The sequence below is a fragment of the Aedes albopictus genome, chromosome 2 (genome assembly GCF_035046485.1).
Source record: "Aedes albopictus strain Foshan chromosome 2, AalbF5, whole genome shotgun sequence".
Lineage (NCBI taxonomy): Eukaryota > Metazoa > Arthropoda > Insecta > Diptera > Culicidae > Aedes > Aedes albopictus.
Window position 1 is genome coordinate 349,601,151 of NC_085137.1, and position 19,470 is coordinate 349,620,620.

The 19,470-nt window shown below is 37.1% G+C and overlaps 1 protein-coding gene across 1 annotated transcript; it reads left to right on the forward strand.

Moving 5' to 3' along the window:
- Positions 1-535: 535 nt before the first annotated feature.
- Positions 536-8,743, forward strand: LOC109430812 (uncharacterized). The gene is made up of 3 exons (XM_029866269.2): positions 536-693; positions 8,187-8,436; positions 8,507-8,743. The coding sequence occupies exons 1-3, from the start codon at positions 685-687 to the stop codon at positions 8,587-8,589; spliced, it is 342 nt and encodes a 113-aa protein (XP_029722129.2). The 5' UTR covers positions 536-684; the 3' UTR covers positions 8,590-8,743.
- The last annotated feature ends 10,727 nt before the right edge of the window (positions 8,744-19,470 follow it).

Below are 19,470 nucleotides of genomic sequence, written 5' to 3' on the forward strand. Positions count from 1 at the left end.
ATATGATGGTTAATTTGCGATTCCGTCTGTTGTATTGATATCCAGGTACAACAATAAGGAATACTTTTCTGGAAGAAGGAGGTACGGTTGGACATTTTTTGCCACTTACTATCCTCTTTTCCATATCAAATCATTAACTCGCTCTTCTAATGAGTTGTCTTCTTGGAAAGGCAAGACCTAATTACATGTTTGAGTTCATAATCATGTAATTAGACAATCACCTTTTACACTGTCCACCTATGAATCAAACCCATGTCACCCTTCAAATCCCCCGCGCCGGAATAAATCTCATGCTCCACCAAAATCAAAACAAAATGATTCACCGTTTTGCTTCCGCTTTCGGCCCAGTGCGAAGGGGCCAAGCCGGCTTTGGCTTGGCTTGGATGGCGGATAGGTGTGAACAAACTGGAAGTCCATCTTTCTGTACCGTGTCTGTCTTCTGTATGGTTCGCTGCTTGACAATAATCAGCCCGATTTACCGCCCGAGACCGGTGTGCTGTCTGGTGGCTTTTAGTCATCAACAAGAGCCACAGGGAATTGGCCTCTATAAAATGAGCCTGTCCTGTGGGATTTGGCAACAGTATCATTTCGAGTTTGAACGTAGTAAGTTGACTGGAGAATCTCCTGTTTGGATTATTTTGAAACAGAAGTTGACCGTGGGCTGTGAGAAAATACTGAAAGAAAATGATTAAGGTGCGTTGTTCATACATATTTTTAGATTGGTGATTTGTTTAGGACGGAAATTAGCACACTCGTGATAAGTAATTGAAAAAGTGCTAAGTGAAAGTGAAAGCAATATTCTATTTTCATAAGCAGTGATCAAGTTCAGCAAAATTACGTGATTATATGAATCAGAGTGTCAATCCTCGATGGTTTAACCCAGTTGAAAACAAATATTACGCGATAATGTTGTTATGATGCAGGTTGTGGAATAACACCCTCCAATGTTTGAAACTTGATTCTAGTGCGCAAAACCAGAACAAAACATTTGGAGAAGTAACCAACTTTATTAATTGTCAAATTTTTAAAGTTTTCAACGTTTTTTTTCAATGAACTTTTAACGTTTTCAAAAATGTGAAAATGTGACATTTCGTTCGAAATGATGATAAAATTCTTACATGGCAGCCAAAATAAAACTTTTTTGAATAATATTTCAGCATTTTTTAGAAGAATCGTTGGTGTGTTCGACTGTTTTACGAAACTGTTTCGTGGTGCCTGTCAGTCTTGACAAAAACAAAACACTATTTATTTTATTTTGTCCGAAGTTTCGGTCCATTTGGGACCTTCTTCAGGGACTCAGTAGTTACAGTGTCCTCGTTCAGTATGGTTCAGTAGAACCTGTAACCGTCGTTTTGGATTTGGACCACTGATACACAACTAGTTGATGAACTTACAGGGGATAGACAAATTACTTCTCAAAAAATGTACAACAAGCTGTACCTTTTCGAAAAGTGCATCAAATATTCTCAAATTTTCACTGTAAGATGATCAACTAGTTGTGTATCAGTGGACAAAATTTGGAGAAGATCGGGCTATTCTGCACGAAGTTATAAAGATTCTAGAAAAAGGTTTCAATGAATCGAATGCAATGAAATTTTGACTATTTATGACTTATATAATGAACTTTTAAAAACTTTTGACACAACTTAAAATTATTAACACGGAATAAAATTATTACGATTAGTTAATTTTTCTAATAAAACACCAAATTTACTTAAACATCGACATCGTTTCAAAATTCAAAATGCTAATTATAGTTCATTTAAATTCCCTCTAATTGTCTTGAATATAAATATGTTTTGAAGGAAAGTAACAACATAGCCTTCCATTAAAAGAAAAAGTATTGGGATGCATATTGAAAATAGACCAATTTACTAAAAAATCATAAAATAAATAAAATCGCTATAACTTTTTCTTTTGTTAATAATTTAAAGTTGTGTCAAACATTTTAAGAACTCATTATATAAATCATAAATTGTCAAAATTTCACAGCATTCGGTTTATTGAATCCGACGATATAACCGCGCAAAGTTGGCTATCGGATAATTATACCCTTTTCTAGAATTTTTATAACTTCGTGCATAATAGCCCGATCTTTTTCAAATTTTGACCACTGATACACAAGTAGTTGATCAACTAACAGTGAAAATTTGAGAATGTATGATGTACGTTTCGAAAAGTTACACTAGTTGACCATTTTTAGAAAAGTGAAAATTTTGCCAGTCCCGGTCATTTTGTCTATCTCCTGTGTTTCTGCGACTCACACAAGAGAAACTTTTTCGGTTTTCCAGGAAAATGTTCTTACGCGCTTCTCTAATTAATTCCTCAACATGTTTTTGTTATTTTTGTTATTCGTTTTAATTTCTTGTTTGAATAGATACAGATGATACGTTACGTTAAGAAGAAAAAAGATGCATTTACTTAATTTGCTCTAGAAAAAGTTATTTTTTCTGGAACACCTTATTCTCATAATATATTGCTGAAAGTCAGCTAGAATATATTTGTGGTTTTCTTAGAAAAAAAATCAAATAAGTTCTCAAAAGAATTTAATTCAGTTAGAAAAAAGCTAAGATATTAAACTTTTGTCATATTATAAAAATGATAGTCTAAGGGGCAATTTCTTCACCCGGGCTTAAGCGTTAAACCAGGTTTAACTGTATGGGTAAGCCTGGCTTAGCGGTTAAGCCGAGGTGAAGAAATCGCCCCTAATATCTAAATATTATTTTTTTAATGCCACAACAGTTCAGCTTATTCGACGCACTGACTTAATTTTCCAAACAGGAGAGGAAAAAAGTATTGCTTTTCTTTTATTAAAACAAACACTCAGATTTTTTTTTATTTCTTTCTAAAATTTTACGAAACAAAAATGTATATCCAATAAATTATTTTAGAAATCTCCATAAAACTTCCATGAAATGCTACTGGTAATTGCACAGAATTTGTCATAGAAATTGTTTGCAATTGTGCAATGTGCAATTGTTTGAGAAAATATGCACGATGCTACTTTGAACATTTCTATGGAATTCTGGTAACACTAAGAGAGAAGTACTGTTTTATTTGTGCTTGATGATTTGTTCTTATTCATCAATTGTAAATACCCAGGTAACCAATAAGAATTTGAATGAGCCGTATTTCTGTTTCATATCTGCATTTGACCTGCTTACTGCCGTATCATAACAATTCGAGTGCTAAACTGCCCGACATTAACAATTTAAATGCTGCTTAAAATCTGACAGCAGTTGCATAGCATTTAAAGTGCACGATAAGATTTGGTTAACATGCACATTAACTGCTACTTTATTGCCATAAAACTGCTAAGAGAGATGAGTGATGCTAAAATAACAACACATTTCCACTTTCTAATTTACGTGCCACGGCTGTAGAAGCCACTATCATTCGCATATGCTGCCATTCATAGGCAATCACGAAGAAAATCAACGGGGAAACATGCTGCTTTAGCAAATAAACGCCATTGTTGATTTTTTGATGATCGATTTTATTAACAGCACCTGCCGAGCCCATGGTATAACGAATCAACTGCCGGTGTAAGCCTTAAATAGATCAAAAATCCAACGCACATTATCTAATCATCTATAGCTTAACCTGTAGCGAGGTTCAGCAACATCGTCAACCCGAGGATCGAGGAATCGAATCCTAATTTGGCCAAAATCAGCAAAAAAACAACAGCAGTTCAGAATAGGCCCCAAGCCTCAAAAGTTCAACAAGAGAGTGAGAAAAAATAGAAGAGAAAGGAAAGCCGGGAAAATTTTGGTTTTTTATTTTTGACAATCTGGGGTATAGGAGGGATAAGCATTTAATCAGTCATATATCGGGCCAAAACCTGCATTTAATTAACACTGATGGTGCATATAAGGTTGATAAGCATTTGATGACCTGCTGTTAAGGCGCATATAGTGCCGAATTAATGCCATTTCAACTGCTTATCGGTTACCTGGGTAATCTAATTTGAGAAATACTCATGAATAGGATCTCCAGTTAGCTTTGTGAATAAGGCTTCGAATCGCTAATCCGGTGACGGTGGGTTCGATTCTCGTTGTGTCGAGAACGTTTCTCGACTACCCTGGACATAGTGTATCATTGCCCTTGCCTCACAATATACCAATTCATGCGATGGCAGGCAAAGAAAGCCCTGCTATTAATAAATGTGGAGGTGCTCAAAGAAAACTAAGTTGAAGATAAGGCTGGCCAAGTTCCAGTGAAAATTTAGAGCCACAAAGAAGAAGAAGAAGAAGAAGAAGAAGAAGAAGTCATAGAACAATATTGGAAAAATCATGTGTTTTCATTTCGTCTTGCCAACCATTTTTTTGTTGCATTTATCTTGAATGTTTTTTTAGTTATGCTAAAAATAATATATGAATCCGATTTCTGAAGATTTTCCTAACAAAATTCTTCAATTCTCAAGTTTAGAATACCTTGTTGCTTTGTTTTTCATAATAATATCATTATTTTGGAATAATTTCTCTTACATTATAATTCAAAAGATGTCAATAAAAATATAGCGGTATTTCGATCAGTAATTCAATAACTTGAGCTATTTACGTCAGTCGGTAGTGACGTGATACAGCTCAACTTTTACCTAGGGTATAACTTTTTCACCAGGCGTTGGATCACTTTGCGATCCTCGACAAAGTTGTTTTGTATATATGCAGTCACCTACAAAAATACAAAAGATTTTGCTACATTTGGCTTGATAACGAGCGGCGAAAATCGAAAACTTGAGATTTCTGCATACATTTGACCAAGTTTTGTCATACAAACTTCGAGCTTCTTGGAGGCCTCCTGAGACTTAACCGATTTTTCCCAAATTTAGAATGTAGTTTCTGGGAGTCCAAAACTAATTTATCAGGAGATAGAGTAAAGTGGGGCAAAAGTTCGAGTGGGGCAAGAGTTTCTTTTGAAGTTTTTGAGCTCAATTAAAATTATTTCTTTCGGGTGTCAAGGTTGTTCGAAACCTTTTTGAAAAAGAGTCTTTCACTCCAAAAATTATGAAAATTAATCGATATTTCGAAAAGTTATGACAAAATGTTGGTTTTTGATCAAAAAAATGTAATGTACGATGGTCCTTCCAACGTATGGAATGGAATTGCAATGAAATCGAATTCGATATTTTATTTTGTGGTGTAACTAGTTATATTTTGAAGATGCTTTAGCATGTATAACTTTTTGCAAAAATGATTTAGAAATCACATTTTACACATAGTGGGGCAAAAGTTCGAGTCATGTGGCAACTTTAGGTGAAACCCGAAAATTCTGCAAAATGTACATATTATTTCTAAAAATTTGTGATCAAAGTTGAAAACAAATGTTGTTTTATCTGAATTTGGCGGAAAACTACTAATTTTTGGTGTAGTAAATATAACCCTGATTTGGGTAAAATGCAGATCGAACATTAAAGTGTATTCCAGTTCCAACATAAAATATCAATTGGTTTCAGGTATTCCTATTACCAAAGTGTCAAAATAGTGTGCAATGGTTAGCGAAAATGCACAAACACTAGATTAGAACTTTTGCCCCAGTGGTGGGGCAAGAGTTCGAATAAGACACACACATACAAAAAGTCTTGTAACCTAAAATTGAAGAGACATTTGGCGTTACTTTGTTCAGCAAAGTTTTAGCTCATGAATGGTAGAATCGCCTGACCGTATTCATTTATTTATACCTGCTTTGGTTTTTGGAAAAATATTGAATTTTCAACTAGGGTCGAACTTTTGCCCCACCTTACTCTATGACTTGGATTTATGTCTTTGAATGAATTTCTATGAATTTCTCTAATTCTCTATGAATTTTATGTCTTTTATATAAGTTTGAGTAATCCTAATGATGAATGTGTTTTGTCAATTTGTTCTTTCTCTTTTGTTGTTTTGTTCTTCTGTGTTGTTCCCCCCTCATGAATCGCAAGTCAATCTCATCTGCATTTTGGACAAAATTGAGTTAATGCAGGCTAGTCCACCACGTTGTGAAAGTGTCCTATGGATTAGTATCAATTCGTTTATGGACCAGGAATCCTGTAGATTTCAAAGTAAGCAAAATCCTGTGATTTCAAAGTAGGTAAGCAAAATCGCCCGCTGGATTGTGAAAACCACATCGAAAAGGTCGATAATTTGAACACTTGAAATTGGGAGGTCCCTACTTCAAAGAAAGGGTGATTTTTTCAAACAACTTTGGAATAGTTGGAAACCTTCAAGTTATGATCTCTTTTTCATTGGTTTTGTTTTAGAAAGTCAAGTTTTGTCAAGAGTAACATTTGAAGAGAGCCTATTTTTTCATAATTTTAAAAAAGGTTTCAAAATTGAAGCCAACATTACAATAAAATTCTTCTTCTTCTTTATGGCTCAACATCCCTAATGGAATTTAGCCTGCCACGCTTCAACATAGTGTTCTTTGAGAACTTCCACAGTTATTAATTGAAGGGCTTTCTTTGCCTGCAATTGCATGAAATTGTATATTGTGAGGCAAGCACAATGATACACTATGCCCAGGGAGTCGAGAAAATTTTCCCGACCGGAACGGGAATCGAACCCGCCGTCTCCGGATTGGCGATCCATAGCCTTAACCACTAGGCTAACTGGAGACCCATTACAATAAACACATTTGTTTATTCATTTGAGGCATGTTTATATGTGAAGAAAGGTATTACAATTACCTACATATTTTAAGGAAAAAGTTTTTCCAACAAAAACTTTTTTCATATCTACATTGGGTGGATATTATTCAGCGTGTTCCGTGCTAACATGGCCATACATAGATTAAGTAGCATTTTTTTAGTATAGGAATAATTTGATATATTTTTTTTGATATTTTACTAAAACACTCAAGGAATTTGGCGATAGTCCACCAAATAACACTTTTTTTTTAGGTCTTGTCATTTTTTGAGCAACAATGATTTAAAAAATGGCCCTATTCAAGAGTTACTTTTGACAAATATTGAATTTGTAGATGGCTTTATGTTTTTTTTCAGATTTTCATAAATGTATTTCTAAGATTAACTCTTGGGGTAACAAATGTGAAAAAGAGTTAAATAGTTTTTGAAATCTTGTAAGAAATGATGTTGAAACACCCTTGTGCAAATGCATATTTTGAGCATGAAGTAAATAATTGAAGAACTCAACTGCTTTTCAAAGCATAGTGACAATTTCCATGAAATGTTGAATACAATAAACTGAATAATGGAGCAACTAGTTAAAATCATCAAACCATCTTTTTATTCAAAAAACAAAGTGTATTTCCTCTCCTCTCTCTCTCTCTCCTCTTCTTGGCGTAACGTCCTCACTGGGACAAAGCCTGCTTCTCAGCTTAGTGTTCTATGAGCACTTCCACAGTTTTTAACTGAGAGCTTCCTCTGCCAATGACCATTTTGCATGTGTATATCGTGTGGCAGGCACGAAGGAAGTCAAGGAAATTTTCATTACGAAAAGATCCTGGATCGACCGGGAATCGAACCCGTCACCCTCAGCATGGTCATGCTGAATCCCCGTGCGTTTACCGCCTCGGCTATATGGACCCTTAAAGTGTATTTATAATTTCTGAAACAGTCTATAGTGAGTATGCTGATATTTGCTTGTTTGTGCTTGAAATATTTTTGAAGTTTTGCATTACTTCAGAACTTTCCCAGAATGCTTTGTGTTGTCATAGTTTATGCAGAAATTTAATACTTTTGCCAAATCATGCAAACCTTTAACATTTTTTCAATATTTGGAAATTATTGTTGGGATGCCACCCTATTCACATGATTCTGAATTTTATTTATGTTATGATAAAAACTTTAAAATGGAAGATCAATAAAAATCATGAATACCTAAGTAACCAATAAGCAGTTAAAACGCTCCTTAACAGCAGTTCATTGAATAAAAATGCGCCTAAAGTGCTGCTTAAATGAAGGTTTTGGCCTAATATACGGCTGATTACATGCCTATCCTTTGCTTGGTAAAGGATTTAAATGTTTTGGTAAAATGGTTGAAGTTTCCCATTTTGTACAAAAATCCACGAGAGGAGTAGTATATCTGAGATGATCGATTTTTGGTCTACGGTGTTTATGAATAGCCCCTTATACTTGAGGCTGCAACTGCTGCAAATGTCTTAGACGTATTTTTTTTGTTCAAGGTCGCATAAGTCTTATAAATCGCCCATTAGATCAATTTGCTAAAATAATAAAATTATCGTTACAGGAAATCGTCCTTCTCGGCTGTTTGGTGGCCGTGGGTATGGCCCTGCCTGCCGTTGATTATGCCGCCGTTGCCGAACAGCTCCAACCGGAAAGTCCGGCCGTCGTGCTGGTCCAGCAGGAAAGCGAAGACATGGAAGGCGCTGAGACCGCTCACCACGGACACCGCGGGGGCTATGGCGGCGGATACGGTGGCTACGGAGGTTATGGCGGATTCCGCGGTGGCTACGGAGGATACGGTGGATACGGAGGCGGTATGTGATCACTATTTTGTTCTCATATTTCATAAAATGATGTTGATCCCTTTTTATTTCAAAATTTCAGGTTTCGGAGGCGGATATGGCGGTTATGGTGGATATGGTGGTGGCTTTGGAGGATACGGCCACCATGGACACCATCATGGTTAAACGAATGTGATAGACTTATGGCAATGACCGTGGATTACGGACAGACTGATGATTGGAAACTGTACAGGAAACTATGCGAGCTTGAAGCTTGGAACAAACGTGCTTTTTGATAGTGCTTTTATGAAAAGTGAATAAAAGGATATAAATTTGAAAATAGTGTATATTTTCTTTAATATTCCCATATTGACCTTTCTCTAAGTAAAAGAAAATCGATATAAATACTGTTCCGTTTAATTCCAGCTATATGTTTGCATCCAATGATCACGACATACAATGCAGCCACATACTTAGGGTATTAGTTCCCTTATTAAGCATGTGGCTCCCGAAAAATAAAGGATTGAAGCGCAGTTCGTTTTGTTTCTTATTTTTGTATTTTTTTTTCTTAGAAGTAAGCACGTATGAAAACAAAAAAAAAACAGAATCAATCGGTGCTGTAATTGTTTGTTTTCGAATAGGATGAACACTCATGACCCCCATGACACTTATACCCTATTTGACATTAAACGGAACACTATTTAACTCGATTTTCTTTTTCTTGTACTAGTACGTCCAGGTTTATAATTAACTTTATCTGTTTTCTTCATTTGCTTTTTTTTCTCCTCTTTTTATCGTTATTCTGCTTTTGCGTTGTCTCCTTTGTTTTATTCTTATTTCTTTTCATTTCCTCTTTCTTCTGGACATGTTGTTTAAACTGAGACAGTGCTGGATACGACACTACACACCAGTGTTACCCCTCCCTTTTCCCCTTTCACAAATATTTTGTTATTTACGAACACCGCCAAAACTGAAGTCTGAGGTTTGATGTTGAACATCACCTGAAGTTCATTGGGGGCCCAAAACAGTTGAAACAGTTCACAAAACAGTTGACTTTTGACTCGTAGATTTTATCATTGGCAAAATTCATATTTATTCATGGAAACGAAAGAGGGCCCGTATAGCCGAGGCGGTAAACGCACGGGTATTCAGCATGACCATGCTGAGGGTGACGGGTTCGATTCCCGGTCGGTCCAGGATCTTTTCGTAAAGGAAATTTCCTTGACTTCCTTGGGCATAGAGTATCTTCGTGCCTGCCACACGATATACGCATGCAAAATGGTCATTGGCAGAGGAAGCTCTCAGTTAATAACTGTGGAAGTGCTCATAGAACACTAAGCTGAGAAGCAGGCTTTATCCCAACGAGGACGTTACGCCAAGAAGAGAGAGAGGAAACGAAATAAACACAGCTATCTTTTTGATGCAGTCGCGACCACAAATCATTCGGTTATAAATTTTAACCACGCCACTTGCCTCCTCTGCGACGCCACGACTGACTATAGCGGCTTTCTGCTCCATCCATATCATTATCTTCCTCTACTGAATCAGGCTGATCAACTTCAGCAGACTGTTTGGCGCTCGGTGCTGGTGCTACGACTAGACCAGGCTTACTAGGCTGATGATTATCATGATGATGTTGTTGATCCAGATTAGCCTCCGCCAAAGCCATCATGCACAGTGCACCGATAACGAACAACACTGCGGTCTGTAATCGATAACGAGTGAAAAGTTGTGCAAATGCAAAGTAGTTTAATTAAACTAAGTAAAAACCTTCATTGTGGGTTGCAATGATTAAAACACTTTCTTCTTAAATGCCACACAGTGATAACTGGAAACTGAACTGATGCGAAACGGAGTGATCCGTACCCTTTTTATAGATATTCATCCATGAAAATAATGCCTATAACTCAAGTAATTCACCGGTACCTCAAACAACCTGTTTAACGGGTAAATTTCCTTCGATTCCGTAAATCATCTTCCAAGTGTCAAATTACGACCTGTTCTACGACACTGCACCACAATGCAATGATTGTCTAGTGCCTACGTCTTGATCAATTACTCTTCGTAAAAAAAAATAAGGGTGCCATTGGGCTACTGTACAAATTGAGCTAATCAGCAAGACCATGCTGAAGATGTCTGGGTTCGCAAAAAGGACCCATTGGGCAAAGGAAACCCTCAGATAACTACAGAAAAGTTCATTGCACAAGAAGCTGAGAAACATACTTTACCCTAAATACAAAGAAAAGCCTTTTTTCCCTGTAGGAATACACAACCACTGCGACCATTAATTGATCTATTGTGGTAAGACCCAGTTGCTTTATGCAGTACATTAGTACACTCACTAGTATTAAGAACTAGCGATTGTTTTTTTAGGCCTGCATTATACCCCAGTCTGGAATAGCTTCCAAAATGATAGCCACTAACAAAGTAGATGCTCCGAGGTTTCAAAGTTGAACCCACAGAACCGACATTCTTCTGATTGAATCTTCTTGAGCTTCAATAGAAAGTGTCGAGATGGGCAATGCCCGGTTAACAATCCTGTGTATACACTTAATTCGCGTTTACTAAGTTTCAATAGTGTGTTCGTGTTTTTTACGCTTGGCACAATGAATCTCTTTGACTGGGATATTCCAGGTGCAGTATGCCAGTTTGCTCCTACGCTCTGTTTCTCCCAATTTTTTAGCTCCATCGCTCTATCGATGATACTCCACAGAAGGGTTCCAGTCCATACAATACACCCAGAGATCCCTCCCTAGCTAGCTGGTCCGCAAAAAGCCTTGGCAAGAGGCTATATTACTTTAAGACTCAATTGAGACTGGTAAATGTTCCAGAACTAAAAAAGCACTTTTTTCCAAAATGATCCAAAAATCGAAGAAAATAAGAATATCCGATTGTTTATTTAGTTAACTATGGACTATCTGGTTTTGTTCGCTTTTTTGTCATTGTGAAGAAAAGTGTTTTTTTTTTCAGTTTTGGATAATATGCGCAGCCTTGAATAACATTTTAGTAAATTTCTGACTTGATTCCTGCATAAATGTATTAGCGAAACATTTGTTGTTTTATCTTCTAGCAGATCTATCAGCAATTGAAATACGATGTTTTGTTCAAGACCACATCTGCAATCTAGCATAAAACAGAGCTAAAAAAGATCTGGTTCTTAAGGATACAGCTTTGATTGAATCGAATGCTGAGAGTGATTCCACAACTCGAAAGACTTGTGGTATAGAAAATCATCAACGAGCGACGAACCCGATTCCAAACAAAGCCGCAAAACCGCGACTAATTCTGTTTCACTGCATCCATCTCAACGCACGAATCGCATACATATCCTAGCTAAATTTTTAATAAATATTTTTGGTGCTCCCAGGTAGTTCTCGGTGAGAAATAATAAAACTTATTTTACCAGACTGTCCGAACGCTTCGATTAATTCCACAAGCCTTCGTTCATCTTCTATGAACTATTCCTGCAGCTGTCTGTTCACTATCAGACGACCATAACTTATACCAATGACAAAATCCCCTTCATTGGAATTCCCTTTAATATAAAGGTTATCAGTTATCTTCAAAAACCGAAAAAAATGGATTAAAAAATGGCTTAGGATAACGGATTCCTACATCAACTCACCAAACCAGGGCAAAAATATTCAAATGCCATGAGATTTCTTGACTATGTTAACGTGAACCGTAACTGCACAGTTGGGAGCCACTTAATTTTGTTTCACTGCCCAATTGGTGGTTGTGACGTTCTGGTTGTGTAGTCATCTGCATGTTTCCGATCGCAGTTTTCAGAACCGTTGGGATTTCATTAGTTCACTATTTTTTTTCTAATCCACCACATTTTTGCTGTATTAAATACAGTATGCGGTAGGAAAAATGCGAAAGGGTTTTTTCAACTTCAAACCTCATGTTCGTCCATTTAACGTTAACCAATCTATGTTTCGACATGCCATGATCTATAACAGGCTAATTTTATAAAAAATAATATCAAATGTTTAAAAGACTGCGCCTGAAGTTGAAGACAATCGAAATTTTCAAACCACTGAAAAATACACAGGTTGCTAAATTTCAAACCTGATAAAACATAATTTTTATTTTAATAATTTTATTTCTCTTTAGGGTAAGTGTACCAGTTATGGCCATAGTGGTTCCCTATGTGGCCATAGTGGAAATTTAGAATGTTTTCAAACTTTGACCTTTTATGAGAGTTTTAGCAGCGAGCATTTAAATGTATCTTGTCATTAAAACTCTTGAAATGATGCAAAATTTTGAATTCTCTCAAATAACCACTATGGCCAAATAGGGAACCACTATGGCGAGAACTGGTACACTCAGCCTATATATGTTTATTTCATCTGGTATGTGAAACTACATGTCTCTGGATTAGTATGGCCTGGTTCTTCATCGAATTGAAGCAATTTTTTTACTATTTTAGCCATTTTGTCTTATGACCATTGGGCGCGCAGTTTATTGATACCAACTTTTTAGGCTGACATTATCACATGTTGAAAATCAAATTTGTTCATTTTTATTTTGTAGTAGTAAAATATAGACGTTGATTAATAAACTGTCATAAAAATATAGTCATATATGGGCTAGGACCGACTGTGATGTTAATTTGGGGAATGTTTCTTGGCGATCAGTCTTATATCCTCAGTCAAAACAGATTAATTTTCTACTGTCCGACGTTTCGGCAACTGTATTTTGCCTTCATCAATGGGAAAACTAAAATTGTTTGTTTGTTGTATCTCATTGTTTTACATAGTGGCTTGTTAAATTACTTACAAGTTGTCTGTTTTCTGTCAAAATTGTCTGTCGTAACATATGTCCGTCTTTGTGTTTGTTTCGTATCACTATAGTAATATTATAAAATGGTATTTAAATTTGAAATGGGGAATCCACTATCTCCTGTGTTAACAGATCTAGTGATGGGAACACTCATCGCTAACGTTATGCCCAAAATCGAAAGGTACATCAAAACCATAAGGAAATACATCGACGATCTTTTCCTCATCGTACATGCAGACCATCCACAAGAAGTACTACAGGTTTTCAACTCATACCACAACAGCCTTCAGTTTACATACGAGGAAGAACGTGATGGTAAGATCCCCTGCTTAGATCTGACCGTCATCCGACAATGTGATGGCACGATCAAAACGCAATGGTACATTAAACCAATTGCTTCTGGTCGAATGCTGAACTTTTATTCGATGCATCCCATGAACCAAAAACTGAACGTTATACACAACTTTATCAATCGCGTCTACACCCTAACAACCAACCTAACAGACCCTGAAAAACGAGAAATAGTGACAACAAATCTACTGATGAATGACTACCCTAAACAACTTGTAAACAGATGCCTCAACCGAGTAACCAAACGCAACAACACCATCACCACTACAGAAAACAGAGACAACGAGATCTGGAGCAACATTTGTCACAATAGATCAAAACAATGGTCGCAGTGATGCTAATACCCAACACGGAATAAAAAAAAAAAAAAAAACATTTGATAAGGGCCCAAGAGGTCTTGTGTCTTTTTTCTAAAACGCTCTGTAGGGCATAACAGCAGCCCGCCCTCGCAAATGAACATTGTTATCCGAAAGATTGACATTTGCTCTATCAGATAACGGTCTTAGTTTTTGTGAATAAGCTGATGGGGGCTTAGGAGCGACCTGTGAAGTCATTGTTTACCAATGCTTGTATGCCCTTTTCAAATGGTGCTCCAGAGATAATATCTGGAACAACATTTGAAAAGGGCATACAAGCATTGATAAACAATGACTTCACACGTCGCTCCTGAGCCCCCATCAGCTTATTCACACAAACTAAGACCGTTATCAGATAGAGCAAACATTGATCTTTTGGATAACGGTGTTCATTTGCGTGGGCGGGCTGCTGTTAGGCCCTGCGGAGCGTTTTTGAAAAAAGACACAAGACCTCTTGGGCCCTTTCCAAATGTTGCTCCAGATATATCGATCACTACCATAGATCGCAACACTCACACCAAGAATCACCAAACTCCTTGAACAGAATAACCCAAGTGTACGTATAACAGCAAACAACAACAATACCATAAACAACCTGTACACACGGGTAAAGGATCCACTGCCGATGGAAAACCGACACAATGTGATATACCGTCTGAAGTGTAAAGACTGCGAGAGCAGCTACACAGGGATGACGAGCAATCTGTTAAAAACAAGAAAGAGCGGTCACCGAAGTGACCAAAACAAACTTGAAAGTTTACTCGCAGCTGGACACTCATACACAGACCAAACGGTTAGAGCTCCCAGAGAGAGAAAACAGCACTAATCGCTCACTGTGTAGACCACAAACACCGATTCGACCTTACCAAACCAACAATAATAGACGAAACACACAAGAAGTGCACATTACCATTTCTCGAGATGATATGGATATACAACGAAGGAACTAGTGTAAACAAACAGACTGACACAGAAGGGCTAAACACAAACTACTCCGAAATTATAAACAAAATACACACACAAACGCAAACCAAAAATAGGCTTAGACAAACCGACACAAATCAACAGTAAACAGTTAAGAGTGCACCAAACAAGAACAGTGACAGACCAACGAATATAGAAATTTGATAATTCTGGAGCTCGATTTGAATAGGTCGTATGTGCGTTTGGCGATTAAAAATTCGATCAGTTGTATTCGCTTATTATAGCGAAAACCGTTGAAATTGAGCAAAGTTGATACATACAGCAGAATCCTCACAAAACAGGCTTTCTGTTCCATCATTAAAAGTTTGCAAAATATCTGCCATATTGCTACAATGACTAAAATAAACTGATCGAATTTTATATCGACAAAAGCACATACGACCTATTCAAATCGAGCTCCAGAATTGACATGTTAGTATAAAAATTGTAAACTTTTGGTAAATTTCAAATTTAAATACCATTTTATAATATTACTATAGTGATACGAAACAAACACAAAGACGGACATATGTTACGATAGACAATTTTGACAGAAAACAGACAACTAGTAAGTAATTTAACAAACCACTATGTAAAACAATGAGATACAACAAACAAACAATTTTAGTTCTCCCATTGATGAAGGCAAAATACAGTTGCCGAAACGTCGGACAGTAGAAAATTAATCTGTTTTGACTGAGGATATAAGACTGAACGCCAAAAAACATTCCCCAAATATAGTCATACCCGGGCAGACGAGAATATCTGAATCATATCTGATAACGAACAAATTTTGATATCATAGCTCAATGTGTTATTGAAGTGTTATTCAAAAATTTATTGCATAGGGAATCGCGCCACTTGGGCGGTGGCTTCTATATTCGTCTGTTTTCCGCTATAACTCAGTCAAATTTGAACCAATTGACACAATTTTTGGAATGCAGTGAGATATATATAGCATCTAGTCGTGTACAACATTTCAAGTCAATTGGTTCAAAATTGACTGAGTTATAGTGGAAAAAAGACGAATATAGAAGCCACCGCCCAAGTGGCGCGATACCCTATCACAATCATAGCTGAACGTGATATGATATCAATTTAAGCTCTTAGTATGATATTGGGTTGCAATTACGAGCCGCACTTTCAAATTAACGTAAATGAATCCAAATTTATACGCAAAGTGCATACCATGCGACCACGGATTATGCTTTAAAAGTGTTTTAGGTGTTAATAATAAAAACTATTAGTAATCAGTTCAGGTTTTGATATTTTAAGAACAGTTTAGAATGTTTTAATTTGGGCACAAACGACCTAAAAAAGGCAATGATTCTCTTCACATAAAATCATTGAAAAGGCCACTTATGAAATATTAATAACGGCTTTTACATGATTTTTGCTCTAGCATATTGTACCTGTTTTTATAAATTTAATCCACCACTGGCTCACTATTCCACCAAGGCTAGTCATGCTAGGGTATCGCGCCACTTGGGCGGTAGCTTTTATATTCGTCTGTTTCCCACTATAACTCAGTCAATTTTGAATTAATTGACTTGAAATGTTGTACATGGGTAGATACTATACCTATCTCACCAATTTCCAAAAGTTGTGTCAATTGGTTCAAATTTGACAGAGTTATAGTGGAAAACAGACGAATATAGAAGCCACCGCCCAAGTGGCGCGATTCCCTATTGAAATTCCGTCAAAAGTGCATATTAACCTTTTACTTAAGCCCCTTTTGGCACTGTAGGACGTATAGAATTATTGTGCCTACGGTTTGGTACCAATCGCGTAGCTTGAATTTCGTGAACTCGAGAGCATTTTGTAGAAGATACTTCCGGGCAACCGGACTTTCCGATCAATCAGCCTGGGAGATGAGAACAACTAGTGGTAAATTCTTGGAGTGGCTTCGGATCGGCTTTTGGAGTGAATCCGAGACTTTTACTTGGTCTACTTACGATGAGTCGATCCTAATTCTTCTGCCTATTCTACGCGCGAATGTTGACAGCTCTGCGGAGGCCCAAATCCAGCCCGGAACATGTCTTTGGCAAAAAACAACGTTTTACAGTCAGCAAGTCTGAAACTGTGCATATTTTTGCCTTTCTCGTACACCAAGGTGTACCGAAAGGCTATATGTTCACTCCAAAAACGAAAATTTGATAGAGCCTCCGGAGGAGTCAAGTGTTATATACCAATCGACTCAGCTCGACGAGTTGAGATGATGCCTGTGTGTGTGTATGTGTGTATGTATGTGTGTGCGTATGTGTGTGTGTGTGTACAAAAAAGGTCACCAAACTTTTAGATAGTAAACATCAACCGATTTCAACGACCGAGGGTTCATTCGACGCGGAATGTGGTCCCATTGTTTCCTATTGAAAATGGTTCGGATCGGTCCAGCCGTTCTGGTACCCCAGGGAGGGACCAGATATGAAAATGCAACAAACCCATGCATGCGACCCATCAAACCACGGCATTTTCGATTATCTGATGAACGGGAAGTAGGAAAATAGTCTCAGACTATATCTGAACCGGTAGTGTTCCGGAACCGGTTTCGGGTGTTCTGCCGGAAGTGGCCAAATATAAAACTGAACATAACCCATGCATGCGACACATCAAAGAGCGGCTTTTTCGATAACCAGATACGCGGTAAGCAGGAAAATAGTTTAATACCGTATTTGAACCGGTTGTGTACCGAAACCGGTTCCAGGTGTCCCGCCGGAAGTGGCCAACTAAAAAAGTGAACCAAACCCATGCATGCGACACATCAAAGAGTGGCTTTTTCGATTACCAGATGAATGGTTAGCAGGAAAGTAGTTTCAGACCATATTTGAACTGGTAGTGTTCCGGAACCGGTTCCGGGTGTCCTGTCGGAAGTGGCCAATAAAAAATGAACCAAACCCATGCATGCGACGCATCAAAGAGCGACTTTTTCGATAACCAGATGAACGGTTAACAGGAAAATAATTTTATACCGTATCTGAACCGGTTGTGTTCCGAAACCGGTACGAGGTGTCCCGCCGGAAGTGGTCAATTAAAAAAGTGAACCACACCAAATAGCGGCTTAATCGATAACCAGATGAACGGTAAGCAGGAAAATAGTTTCAGACCATATCTGAACCGCTTATATATTAAACTGACAACTGAATGCGTCTGATGATGACCGAAGAATAGTAGGTCGAAACGCGTAACGCTTAACAAGCTGTTTCCGATATTTGTCACCGATAATTACCAATCAATCCACAAATAACATATCTGAACCGGTTGTGTTCCGGAACCGGTTCCTGGTGTCCCACCGGAAGTGGCCAGTTAAAAAAGCTAACCAAATCCATGCATATGAAACATCAAATCATCAAAAATGTTGAATAACCAGATAAACGGGCAGCATGAAAATAGTCTCTGACCACACCTAAGATTACCAGCAGTGTTGCAGAATCAGGATTGGATGCATCGCTGAAACTACGAAGGTGAACAAAATCAATGCAAGCGTAAAAAAAAACAACATCTTAATATAAATTAAAGCAATCTTGTCAAATCACACCATTTTAGATTCCTGAGACGTAATTTACAGTAGGATGAAGCAACTTTGTATGGGGAAATTTAAATTTTATAACATCAATACCCTTTTGTGGTTGAAATTACTGCGCACAATTTTGATGCAACTGGTTTAGCCCTCGCGCTCTGTAACATGGTTGAAATTTGAATGGGTTTTATTATAAGAAATTTCCCTAGCTTGCACTTTTTTTGTCAAATTTTACAACCATCTTATAACCAATGATAATAAAATAAAGGCTAAAGTGCGCAGAAAAAAATTTGCCGAACTATCTTGATAATGATCGGCATCCAGTTCTAGGGAAGGTAGTCAAACAGTCAACTGAGAGGTTTGATTTTTTTTCAGCTCTGCTTATACGTTCAGCATAATACATAACTTCAGAATATGAGCCATCAATAAGTTTTCAAATTCGATTATGGCTTTGATATAATTGTTACTTTTCTGAATAAGTCTGACACAAATTTCGATTTTCTCTTAAGTCAAGGGGGGCCCCTTTGAAAATTTTATTCGGAATTCATCATTTTGAGGAATGGCACAAATAAATAGGGGAGATCGGGGCATAATGGACACCCGGGGCGAAATGGACACCCCTATTTTTGCCGAAACCGTTTACTTTTATGCTAAACTTTTAATGCATAAGTATAAAGGAAAAAGTCATCGTTTTATTTTTCAAAAGTACCATTCATATGCCTTTAAAATAACCTAAATATTATTGAAATTGAAACATGTTTTTCATATGGTGAAATTCTTATAATTTCAACGCAGCAGCAAATAAGGTATTACGAGTGTTTGAGTGTGTCCACCATAAAAACAAGTGAAATGCTACCTTTTCTGCATGTATACGTAGATTTAGCAATGGATAAAGTATTTATTTGTGATTAGAATTTACTCAAAATAGAAATTTCAATGTTGTAGGTAGTCGATTTGGGGCGAAATGAACACTGACAATTACGAATGGATGTACGCGCATTAGTATAGAATTAGCATTTAAGTTAAAATACACATAAATAAAAATGAAAAAAAAGTACGCGCATTGCATGCTGTTAGGCGTTTAAGAGTGTTTGG

Excerpts from the sequence above, each read along its gene's own strand:
- LOC109430812 (XM_029866269.2), top strand. Across the intron at positions 8,437-8,506 it reads ATACGGTGGATACGGAGGCG|GTTTCGGAGGCGGATATGGC; the intron begins GTATGTGATCAC and ends TCAAAATTTCAG.